Source organism: Cimex lectularius, unplaced genomic scaffold, assembly GCF_000648675.2.
Source record: "Cimex lectularius strain Harlan isolate CLEC.00 unplaced genomic scaffold, Clec_2.1 scaffold188, whole genome shotgun sequence".
Taxonomy (NCBI): domain Eukaryota; kingdom Metazoa; phylum Arthropoda; class Insecta; order Hemiptera; family Cimicidae; genus Cimex; species Cimex lectularius.
The window spans coordinates 648,703-661,136 of NW_019392882.1; the positions used below are offsets into that span (position 1 = coordinate 648,703).

The 12,434-nt window shown below is 32.5% G+C and overlaps 2 protein-coding genes across 2 annotated transcripts; one reads left to right on the top strand and one right to left on the bottom strand.

The window, feature by feature from the left end:
• Positions 1 to 1,919: 1,919 nt before the first annotated feature.
• LOC106674331 (transmembrane protein 104 homolog) lies at positions 1,920 to 6,435 on the top strand. Its single transcript, XM_014406972.2, has 11 exons — positions 1,920 to 2,109; positions 2,186 to 2,307; positions 2,371 to 2,476; positions 4,553 to 4,622; positions 4,684 to 4,748; positions 4,807 to 4,937; positions 5,005 to 5,092; positions 5,317 to 5,410; positions 5,468 to 5,886; positions 5,955 to 6,065; positions 6,204 to 6,435. The coding sequence occupies exons 1-11, from the start codon at positions 2,086 to 2,088 to the stop codon at positions 6,426 to 6,428; spliced, it is 1,455 nt and encodes a 484-aa protein (XP_014262458.2). The 5' UTR covers positions 1,920 to 2,085; the 3' UTR covers positions 6,429 to 6,435.
• A 593-nt stretch (positions 6,436 to 7,028) lies between these two features.
• On the bottom strand, positions 7,029 to 12,303 carry LOC106660782 (26S proteasome regulatory subunit 7). The gene is made up of 9 exons (XM_014383705.2): positions 12,092 to 12,303; positions 9,205 to 9,242; positions 8,888 to 9,061; positions 8,689 to 8,828; positions 8,223 to 8,391; positions 7,999 to 8,163; positions 7,732 to 7,923; positions 7,473 to 7,668; positions 7,029 to 7,262 (listed from the first exon to the last, which is right to left on the bottom strand). The coding sequence occupies exons 1-9, from the start codon at positions 12,159 to 12,161 to the stop codon at positions 7,105 to 7,107; spliced, it is 1,302 nt and encodes a 433-aa protein (XP_014239191.1). The 5' UTR covers positions 12,162 to 12,303; the 3' UTR covers positions 7,029 to 7,104.
• Between the last annotated feature and the right edge of the window lie 131 nt (positions 12,304 to 12,434).

Genomic DNA, 12,434 nt, shown 5'->3' on the forward strand with positions numbered 1-12,434 from the left:
TTAGAGGGTTGACCTACTATTTATTTTTACTTTAAAGCTCTTCTCATTTGTTTTCAAACACATGAACTTGGCAGAAATAATTGAGTTGAGGTATGTCCATACACTTTTTGTAAACGATGGTTCTATTCAGGGAATTAGCAACTATTCAGATTTCGAGTTTGCTAACAACAATTCTGTGAGTTGAACCATCATTTACAAACATGAACGTAGCAGCCTCTCCTCTATCCAAAATTACAGCTACAACGGTTTGTATGTACATTGTAAAAAGTAAAAGTAAGCTAGGGCCATTATACTTCCTAGTAGGAAGAATTATTAATTTAGCCTCAATAAATAAATTAAAAAGTGGTAAAAATTACAATTTCTAATCTAAATACAAATTTACTTTAATAAATATATAAGCACATAAGTATATTTATACATATAGGGTGTCCCAGTTCCTTCTGACGAAACTCAGGGAATCGATTCTATTCTTTGTTTGGAGCAAAAAATGCTCAGGAGAAAATTTTCAGAAAGTTCTCTATTTCGAAGATATAGGTCAATTTAGGTTTTTTAAACTTTTCACTATCTTACCACAAAAAAACGCTTACAACTTCCAAAATGTTGTGACTACAACAAATCCAATTACACCATTTGAAAGAACGCTAAATTTGCTGTAAGATACTTCTATTTGCAATAATCTGAATGACATAAAATGTTAGCCAATATCAGTTGGAACATGTCAAAATTACAAAATTTAAAATTTTGGTCATGATTGCACGTTCTACTGAGGTTACAAAAAAATGCCTACAACTTGTCAAATTTCACAAAAACTTTACATTGATTTTTCAACTCTGCTAGAACGTTATTTAAAAACCTGGATATATCAACATAAAGCATATTAGAGGTTTGCTCCAAACAAAGAGTAGAATTGATTCCCTGAGTTTCGTCAGAAGGAACTGGGACACCCTGTATGTTTAATTAATAAATAAATATTAAAATATAAGTATAAAGATACATGTTTTAAGTTCATTCAAATTCTTTACACTCATCTATGTTAGTAACTTGCTGTCTTTATTCATATTTAAATCATCAGCAAACATTACACATGAACTATTTTTTATTACATTAAATATTTGGTTGGCATATATGGAGGGAAAAAAGAAAGATAATAATTTTGATCCTTGTGTAACTCCTCTATACACAATTATCCACTCTGAAAAAACTCCATTTACAATTTTTACGCGCTACATAAAAAAGAAGAGGGAAAGAGAAAGATAATATAGTGAGATTATTTTTTTTAAATATATAATATTACAGGTTGATATAAATTATACCAAATGTTAGTTAGAGTTAAAGAAAGAAAAGAAAGTGTGTGTGTGTGTGTGTGAGAGAGAGAGAGAGAGAGAGAGAGAGAGAGAGAGAGAGAGAGAGAGAGAGAGAGTGTGTGTGTGTGAGAGAGAGGTGGTGTGTTTTATTTAAGGGAAATATAGAAATAGAAAGAATGTTAGGATTATATAAATATAATAAAAATATTATAAATATAATATAAATATTATTACAGCGTTGAGATAAATGATTATTTTTTAATTATGTCCTTTAATAGTCACTAATGGAAATTATAACTTTTAGGTCAAAATATTATATTAAATTCAATATTTGTCCATTAAGGCATAACTGACAAACAAATAGTTTTGTATAACTTATGATTTAAGAGCTTAATGTAAATATTGAACAATGTAATAATTTCGTTTTTCAAATTCAAAACAAACAATAGACTAAACCCCAAAGATATTAGTTGAAGAAAGATTATGTTATTGGAAAAACTAAGACAATCGACCAAAGGCAAATATATATATTTTTTCATATATATAAATTAAATTCACCAAAAGGAGTTTAAGCTAGCGTTAAACCTTATCACAAAGACGGGATTCAGGGAGTATACTCTATCCAGGATTTGTGGCTATCAATACGAATATTTATGCCGTCATTTCACTTGTGATTGTTAATCAAACTGTACAATTTATTATCAATGATTTACAAAAATGTTAACAGTATGATCCCTTGGATTAATTAAATATTCGTTTCTTGTCATAAGAAAGGGAAAAAATGGATGATTTGTATTCTTCAAAAGTGAGGGTCTTTGTTAAATTAAAAAATATATTGTTTGCTGTTTTTTATGTTTATATAATTTTGTTTTAATTTTTAGACCGCCTTATTTTACATATTTAATTTGATCGTCGGCGCTGGTTCTTTGACATTGCCTAGGGCTTTTTACGACGCAGGATGGGTCCTCAGCTCTGTCCTTATCGTTGTGTTGGCTCTATTCAGGTATTTTTATTTCTGTTGTTTGGATTTCATGATCAAATACTGAATTTCTGTCTTGACTTGCAGCTACATAACAGTGACATTCGTCATAGAATCAATAGCACTATGCTCTTCCATAATCCAGTGGAGAATGGTAGAGAGGATGAAGAAAGTCACAAGAGAAATCCGTTCGGTAACTACAAAACCTGTATAAAATCAAATTGAGTATGTGTAATAAGCCTGTACATAATATAAAAAAAAATCATCAAACAAGAACCATTTTGATTTGTAAATAATTTCAGGTACAATCAACTCTTGATAATTCAAAACCCAAGGGACCTCTAAAATAACTTGAATTATTAAGAGGGAAAAAATGTTGTTGAATGCATTTTTTCAAATTGTACATATATAAAACATAGTAAAAATCAACTGTAAAACATTGTTACACATTATTAAAAAAATCATGAAACAGTTTTGTTTCAATGCAGCCTGGTTTCCTTTGTTTAAATGATTTTCCGAAGTTTGCTGAGTACATATTGTCAAAACACTGACCACAAAATATAACAACATGTCTAAATTTAGAGGAATATATCAAAGAAAAAATATAAATTATTCAGAAATCGTGAGATGCGGTCTGGTATGATGTAGGTTTCAGAAAAACATTTTATTTATCGTGCCAACGTTTCGATCTTTATTGAGATCATTTTGAGCCCTGAAGATGATCTCAATAAAGAGGAATATATCAAAGAAAAAATACTTGAAATACTTTGATTGGATTTCAAAAATATTTTTTTCCTTTGTAAAAATTCACTTTTTTCCACATCCTACATGTATTTGTAAAATTTAAACAATGTTTGTAAATCCCATGCCCTGAAGATGATCTTAATAAAGATCGAAACGTTGGCACAATAAAGAAAATGTTTTTCTGAAACCTACATCACACCAGACCGCATCTCACGATTTCTGAATAATTATCGATTAACGGTCACTAATCACCACACGTAAATTATAAAGACGGGAAGTGGCTCCATTTCGATTAATAGCATGCTTTTTCTCCCTATTACGAAAAATATTTCGTATTACTAAGTGTATCAAAATGCACAGAATTTTTTTGATTTACTGAAGTGACCTGTTGAGGAGTTCGTATTATCAAGAAATTCAAATTATTTAGAGTCGACTGTATATAAGTGCTTTTTAAATCAGAATGGTTAAAAACAATCTGTTGGTCCTTGCACTGGGTCACTTATTGGTGACTCGCAGTTTTGTTGAACTGCTCAAATGCGTTTCAGCACTACGCTATCTTCAATGAGTAATAACTCTAATAACTTAAAATGACAAAATGCGTTTGAGCAGTTAAAAAACAAAAACACGAATAAAGTCGGACCCAATAAGCGACCCAAAGTCGGTTCAACATAAGATTACCAATGTGCACACCAGTACCCGGCATCAACTCTAATTTTGGTTTTAGTTTGTAAAGCTATAAATTACGTTTAGAATAAATATAGGTCGGAATTGTCAGTTAGACAAGTAGAACTGACGGTGATCTTTTTAAAGTAGGAAGTCTTTCCTTGACAGGATTTCTTGATTATTTTCTAACTTTATCCCTGTTGCCTTCTAAGAAATAATTTCACCCTGGTTTAAAAAGTTTGTCATCGTATGTTTGTATTTCTCTAAATGTATTTTTATGTTTAAATATAGGTAGTAGATGAACTGTTCAAAAATGTTACTTGGAATGTTTCAGAACAGTCCTGATACCAAGTTCCCAGTATCTTGGATGTTTCTATACAGTAACAAAACACGTTGGCTGTATAATGTTGAGCAACATTAGGCAGCTTTGGAAACAGTTCTGAACATATAGTCGTCTTAATAAGTGTCAATAATTAATAAAAGGATTACACTCGGCTGTTTGTGTGTTGTTGAAAACATGGGGTATACAGAAATAAAACATGTCACATTGTGGACCATTTGATTTGTCAAAAAAAATTTGAGTTATCTATCGCAGGAATTAAAATTTTTTTAAAAATTTAGAAGAGGACACACAAAATTAACTGATGCAAAATGAAGCCATTCATTTCCAAGAAATTTTCAGATTTGTTGGGTGCAACAGAAAATTTTCTTGTTCAATAAAATAAATGTACATGGAAGTCGCAACTGCTGCTTGTGAAACCATGGTGCACTGGTTGAATCTGCTTCTAGTCTAACAAAAAATAATGTGCACTAACGAAATTCCTCAGTGTATGTAGGCTTTATGAATTGATTCTGTCTTCAGGCTGCAGAAGGCGAAATGGCCTCGGAAGACGAAATGGAAATTAATGAAGATGCGCTGATGCTGCCACAAGGTTTGCTATGGAAATTTTAAAATTGAAAATATTTCACTTGAACAATTTTTTTAAATTTCAGAATACATCGATTTTTTCCCCAGTGAACCCCAGCGACTGTTCTCCCTCGACAACAAAGTCGAACTTGTAAGTATTTTAATGTTGATTTACTTTATGATTTAATGTATGATTTTGCTTGACCTAGGGTGAAATGGCTCTGTTATTATTCAACAAATTGGGTTTGACGTTATTCTACATATTTTTATGCCTGTATCTATATGGTGACTTAACTATCTATTCCGCTGTTATCTCTAAAACTATCGTCACCACCGTCTGGTAATTTTTTAAACGATGAGCTATAAATTTACTTCTTATAATTTTCAAATTTTAAATTTATTTTCAGCACTTCGGACAATCTCAATTCAACGCTGTCTGATTACTGCTGGACAAGTTATGATTTTAAAAGGGGTGCAGTTTATAAAATGGCACTTGTAAGCATTTATTTTTAAAACTAAAATACACAATTTCTTTTATTGTTTTAATTACACAAAGGTTAATCAGTAGTATTTTTTTTTAATGGTTATTGGTTTGAATCATTACCAAGATAAGTAAACTATGGAATAAATAAGAGAGATTGATAACATCATCAATTAGTAGTTTTAACTTCTTTTTCTTAATAAATAAATTTAAAAAAAACAATATTTTCTTGTTTTAGAGTGGTGTTTTATTCATATTAGGACCATTTGTATTCTTCAACATCCAGAAAACTAAATATTTGCAATTTTTGACTATATTCTCTAGATTGTTGGGTGAGTGATAATTGTTATACATTTTAATATACATTTAAATTGTTTTAATTTTTATAGCTTTTGTTTTGATGATTGGGCTGTGCATAAAGAGGCTTGCTAACCCAAATGTCGAACACGGACAGCCTCCTCAGTACAACTTTGAAGGTTTTCCAGCACTCCTCGGCTCGTGCGTGTACTCATTTATGTGTCACCATTCTCTTCCTGGACTGATTGTGCCAATAATGAACAAGTCAAAGCTTAAACGCTGGATCGCTTTGGACTACATTGCAATTCTCATTTTATATTTGACGCTCGCCCTTGTGGCTGTATTTGCGTTCAATAAGATCGAGGATCTTTTTACTCTCAACTTCCCTCCAGACACGCTGAAACCAAATCTGACGAAAGACTTAATTTCTTACTTTTTGATGCTATTTCCCGTCTTCACCTTTTCGACTACCTTCCCGATAGTTTCAGTCACTTTGAGGAGTAACCTTCAGGTAAAGAAAGCCAAATGATATTTTTGTTTTTAAAATGTTTTCTTATGTTCTTTTTGTTTTGTTTCCAGGCGATGTTCATTTTCTGGCAGTACAAATACATTCATACATTGATCATACCAGTAATTACTGTTGTTCCACCAGTTTTGTTAGCGATGACCACTGACAAAATAGAAAACCACGTATGTGTTAAAATAAACTATAAAATTTTTAAAAAAATATGTAGGCAAACAAACAACTTTTTTTAAGCTTAATTTATAATTACTTTTTCAAAAATATGATATTGTAAAATTAATATTAACTCTTTAAATAACTTTTAGGTTGGTATCACTGGTTCATTTGCTGGCATCGTAGTCCAGTACATTATACCGGCAGGACTGGTGATCTTGGCTCGGCAGCAGATCCCACCGTTGCTGAAAAACGTGTCGAATCCTCATTCTTCCCCATTTAAAACGATTTTTTGGCCAATATTGGTCCTGACTTGGGCTGTCATATGTATAGCATTTGCAATAATAAACATTACTTTGCATAAGCATATTGAATAATTTTCTATGTATAGATCTAATCAATTGACAATACTGAGTGAAAATAAGACTGATTTTTTTTTCTAACTCATTCGTCCAAGAGCAATTGAGAAATTATATTGTTAATCTGATTGTATTAGTATACATTGTATGTATTAATTTTAAAAAATATGTAGGCAAACTAACAACTTTTTTAAAGCTTAATTTATAATTACTTTTTCAAAAATATGATATTGTAAAATTCCATTTTCCTACTTATGTAAAATTATTATGAATAAATTGCAGTTTATAATATTAAATGTAATTATATCTATAATGTTTATTGTTATTAAATTATTATTTTCTTATAAAACCATGGCTCTTACTTTTTATTTACAATTTGTTTCAGCTTTAATTAAATGGAAAAATATTATTTATTTTTATGAGGGTATTTCAACTAAGACATAAAATGAACCCTCAGGGTTGAAAAAAGTCCATTTGTGAGAATGTCAAACTTAGAACCTTACCTAGAATGTCTACGTACACCTTAGATGTGGCCTCTGCACCCCCCCCCCAAAAAAAAAGACATTGAAAAATGTAAATATTTCCTATAAAACATGAAGGAAATATTAAAAAGAACCCTTTTTCAAGGACAGTTTTTATTTTAACATTTGAAAATAATAATAGAAAATTAATTTAAAAGTGGTCGAACGACATTTTAATTGTAAGTCATGTATCTCGGTGTGGACGAGAATTTTGCATAAGACTTTATAACTTTGTTAACTGCTTCGAGGAAGTCCTTTTCGGTTGCGACTTTCCTCCTAGCCCTAATCGCAAACATCCCGGCCTCGGTGCAAACAGATCGGATTTCAGCCCCTGAAAATAAATTAACAACCTAGTGATACAAAGTCAAAGATGGATTTTTTTAAATCATTTAGCTTGGAAAAAATGTATGTGCTGAGATGACAATTATCATTTGTGATCCTTGCCAGTGCCATCGAAACACATTTTGCAACATTGAGGAATAATTTTCTGAGTAGATCTAAATATTCCACATGAATTCAAGATTTTTGAAATTTTAATTACCAGTGCTGTTAGGGCATAGCCTGGCCAAAAGCTCGAATCTTATATCACGCTCAACACTCATTGACCTGGCGTGGATTTTGAATATATGCGATCTCCCTTCTAGGTCCGGAAGGCCGAATTCTACTTTTCTGTCTAAACGGCCAGGCCTCATCAAAGCCGGATCTAAAGTATCAGGCCTGTTGGTCGCCATTAGAACCTTAACAATTAAATTAACGTTAAATTTTACTTAAATTGGACTTCCTGAGCATTGAATAATAACCTTTATGTTTCCTCTTGGATCAAAGCCATCTAGCTGATTGATGAGTTCAAGCATAGTCCTTTGGACTTCATTATCTCCTCCTGCACCATCATCAAACCTTGCGCCTCCAATTGCATCAATTTCATCAAAAAATATCAAACACGCTTTTTTACTGCGGGCCATTTCAAACAGTTCTCTTACCATCCTTGCACCCTACATTAAAAATACAACAATGAAATATAGTTTTTAATGGAAATATTTATGCATTATATATTATGTTTTATTTACCTCTCCAACGTATTTTTGAACTAATTCTGAACCAATAACCCTAATGAAACATGCGTCAGTTCGATTTGCCACAGCTCTTGCGCAAAGCGTTTTTCCAGTTCCTGGTGGGCCAAAGAGCAACACGCCTTTTGGGGGTTCAATTCCCAAATTGACAAATTTTTCAGGCTATTAAAAAAATACATATTATTTTAAAGATACACAAAAAAATTTAAAGAATGAATTACATGAAGAAGAGGTGTTTCAACAACTTCTCTCAGCTTTTCTATTTGTTCTTTACAACCTCCGACATCACTGTACGTCACGTCAGGTTTTTCTTCTACTTGCATCATTGTCACAGTTGGATCGATTTTAGGAGGGAGGGGAATATGAATCTGATACTTATTACGATCAACACTGTAAAAAAAATCAATTTAATTTTCAGTCAACCCATCTTGGGAAGAGAGTTTTGTGCCAAAACACGTCTATTTGTTGAAAATATATATAAATATAATTTTCTGCATAAGATAAAAATAAATAAAATGCTCCTACTTTGCAATATTAGTGTTAACACTAATTTTTTTCATTCAGTTCCATTTATTATTTAAAATAAAATTACAGATTAATTAAGGTTAAAAGAGTGAAATAAGGCCTATGTGAAAATCAATGTTGGGTAGGGATATGAAAAATCTGCAAGATTGCATTAATATTTACCCAACTCTCATTCCTTCCTCGATATCAGTGGGTGCAACCGAATCGGCCAGATCGACTACAAATTTAGCAAACTGTTTCACATTAATGATATATTTTGGGTCTTCGGTATCGGCATTTATAATTTTGGTGCATCTGGCGACCTAGAAATTGTGTATAATGTAATCAACTTTGTACTTTATTGTAACGTATGACTGTTTACCTGTAAGGGCTGTTCATTCTGAAGTGTTTGCTTGTCGGCTGCCAAATCCCAGAGCGCTGGAGGAGCAAGGCCGGTATCAGATTCTTTTATTCCTGTCAACTCGTTAACACGCTTTATAACGGTCTGAATATCATCTTCAACCAATTTAATGCCTTTTGTATACTGTCCTTGACCCTGAAGAGAAAGACATATATAAAACATTAGTGGTTTGCAGGGAAATAAATCTGCAGTCTGATCGTAAAGAATCAACCTACACATTTATGTACGTGATTTTTTAAAAACCATACTAATTACATTTTGTAAGTTAATATACTTACATAGGTTTTAAGAAGGGCAATGTCAGCCTCATCGAGCGCTAAAACAGATAAAAATTGTCTAATTGTAGCACAATCGTTTATTTTATTGTATTACAAACTTATGATAATGGCTTATTTTTAATAAACTGAAATAATTTCAGTTCAGTACCAGGGTATACGTTTTTCCAGACTTTTATTATACATAAATTTCAATCAGAACAACTCAAATATTTAAATGTATGACATGATTTACTTTTATTTGGATCTCATCTTTGGATCAGTTAGCCAAAGTACACTTCCACTCTTTGGTATGCTCTGAACTTAGCTCAACACCATCAACATTTACAAAATCATTACTTGGCTTGTATGCTGTAAGTTCTGAATATTTAAATTTATGGACAATAAGCTACTCTGTAAGTTGCATTTATTGTTTATTTGAAATAAGTCCATCTTACAGTTTAGAATTTTAAAGACACAGGGTTAATTTGTAAAAGAACTTCCAAAGGTGGTAGACGTCTGGTCTCGTACGTAACCCTAATATCGGTGTCCAAAAACCCAACAAATGTATTAAAATCATTTAAATAAAGGGAGCCTGTCTAAACATCTAACTTCTAACAAACTTCTAACATAAAAACATCACATTTACTGCAGCAATTGAATATAACAGTACAGATCTGACAAAAACTCCAATTTGACATGCACAGAAAATCAACAGAAACAGTTGAGGATAGTTAGGCCAAAATATCAGAAACAACCAAACTACAAAATATTAACATCCAATAAAATCAACCTTTAGTCCAAAAATTTGAATGGAGAAGTTGGTGAGGAAAATCTTCCAAAAGGAACAAGATTCTAGGATGTGGACTTCAGCAAGTCATTAACAAGGATAATCACACAAAAAGTGTTTGTCTAACGTCAAACAAATTTGGTTTGTCACAAAAAAGTGTGAAACCACTTACACAAGTTAAGGAAAATCAAAACATATTGACCCTCAATAGGGTCTCATAAAGCCCAATAATTTAGCTTGCTCGTTTTTGATTATTTCTGATTGCTTATCCTTGCTGTTTTGGTCTGTCAGAAATTTTCATTCAGAAAGGTTCATTGCCCTGAAGATACCAACAGTAAATTTCACAATTTATTACAGAAGAGAGTACTTTCTGTAGTTTGTGTATAAATTAGGGCACAACTTCTCAGAAGATCTGGTTAAGTCGCATTGGCCAAAGAGCCATCTCTCCAAGAAAAATCAGCACTATTACATACAGCCTGCCTATTCTTACTATTTAGTCTCTCAGGTGAATTTCAGCTTGTCGCCATTTTCTCTGTTCTAGGTTATTTTGTTAGTCTTATCTCTTTTAAACTTAAAAAACGTAAAAATTGAGGAAAAGACACATTAGTGAAGATGGTGAAATGCTGAAAAGGATCTGACAGACCAAAATAACCTATTATATTGAATATGCAAAGTAACTTGATGCACAGGAATTACTCCAAAAAGGTACATCTGACTCATCAGGCAAGAATTGGGGTAAATTTTATGGTACTCTGAAAAATTACAAAACACCTTCATGACTGAAGCCTTGGAGTGATAGTAAGGATATTGACGCCTAAAATTAGCATAGTGGCAAGGAAGTGTTGTGTAAACAATAAACCTCCGGAATACAGAAAATTTATGCGCTCATCAAACCCATTAAGCTGCACCTTAGAATATCAGTCTCGGTTCGAACAGTTTTTCACTGAACATGGCGCAATGCGAATAACTCAAACAAAAAAAAACCGCAAGTGAAGACAGACCCAGTAGTGCCCGTGTGCCGGTTCAACTATGGTAGTTGATTAACAACCTGAAAAAACAGGGGAGCACAATAAATCTATTCAGGTCGAGGTGCAAAAGGCCTTGTGGCCACCTCTTTTCCCCTAGATTATATTATACACACGTTATATAGCCGAAGGTCATGGATTTGAATCCCGCTCGTGACACTAGTTTTTTCATCTCAACTTAGACCTTAGATCAAAAGTATAATTACTTAAAATAATTAATATCGTCAATTATGACTACTAAACATACATGGATTATACACACAACTTCAGAATTTTTGCTACAAGCAGCAAGCTGCAAGCAAGATCGTACACTAAGGAGCCGCTGGCAAGGCTATAGGGGTTGATAGGCTGGTATAACACCAGACTAGCCAGTTAGTTGTTAAAAAAAAATGAGTACAACATATCTACTCAGGTTGAGGTGCAGAAGCCTCGCAGCTGTCTATTTAATCCCTATCCCTAGGTTAAACATTAACAAACAGAAATCTTGAGGAATGTCTGTTCGAATCTTCCATGCACCAATCGCACATTTTTGCTGGTGTTTTGCTTGTCTGTTGTATGATGAAGTAATGCATCAGGACGTTACCTAATTGAGATGACACGTTTTCATTTGGTGGCAAGCAGCACTGATGCCTTATCCGGATTGGTGATCACCTGCCTCCCGTGTTGGGCAAAGAAGGAGGGAAGAAAACGCAGTTGGTAAGGGAAGCATGTTTTGTCGACAGTTTAATTTGGGCGTTTTGATTATTTCAGTCTGCCTACACTCGCTGTAGTCTGTTGGAAATAGAACAGTCCAATGAGTAAATTCACTAATTTACTATAGAAGAGTGCACATTCTGTAGTTCGGACAAATTTGGATACAACTAAATAATAGATATGGTTGTCAAAGTGGCCAGGGAGCTTTTTATGTCTCCAAGTAAAATGCTTTAAAAAAAGGTAATAAAAATGTACAACAAAAGCAAAATTAATCAGACCATCGATTACGCGTTAGCTTTATGAAGTAAGAACAAAGCTTCTTATAGTTTGATTTTTTTCTCTGTCTGCTTATAAGCCCAAGTATATGAAAACACGCGTTCTGTACATAATTCATTGTTTTTACCTTTTATTTCCTTTTCTTCCTCCTTCTCATCTTTCGTCTTTCTCATATCATCTCCGAGATAGTCTGGCATTTTTTTTCAATGAGCAGAAAGTTTTGAAAATAAAACTAAAGATCAACTCTTGAAATGACTCGACGTAAGTCAGTTTATCAAAGCCCGGAGGTTCTTGTAACAGTGTTAATCAATTTGTACAGACCTAAAACGTTTTTCTTTTGGAATAAAGCTAATAATTTAATTTTTACATTTTCCACTCTGTTTTTAAAATAAAAAATAAATTAATATTGATTTTCTTCAATATTTTTTTTTTGATAAATGAGAAGAAATTAAAAAAATAAAAAAAGGTTA

What these genes read in the sequence shown, in the direction of transcription:
- LOC106674331 (XM_014406972.2), top strand. Translation starts at nt 2,086, where the DNA reads ATGGATGATTTGTATTCTTCAAAA. An exon ending in TCACAAGAGAAATCCGTTCG is followed by an intron (nt 2,477 to 4,552) that starts GTAACTACAAAA and finishes TTCTGTCTTCAG; the next exon opens with GCTGCAGAAGGCGAAATGGC. An exon ending in CTTTGAGGAGTAACCTTCAG is followed by an intron (nt 5,887 to 5,954) that starts GTAAAGAAAGCC and finishes TTTTGTTTCCAG; the next exon opens with GCGATGTTCATTTTCTGGCA.
- LOC106660782 (XM_014383705.2), bottom strand. Translation starts at nt 12,161, where the DNA reads ATGCCAGACTATCTCGGAGATGATATGAGAAAGACGAAAGATGAGAAG. An exon ending in GGAAGAAAAGGAAATAAAAG is followed by an intron (nt 9,243 to 12,091) that starts GTAAAAACAATG and finishes TATCTGTTTTAG; the next exon opens with CGCTCGATGAGGCTGACATT. An exon ending in GAGGAAGGAATGAGAGTTGG is followed by an intron (nt 8,392 to 8,688) that starts GTAAATATTAAT and finishes TTTTTTTTACAG; the next exon opens with TGTTGATCGTAATAAGTATC.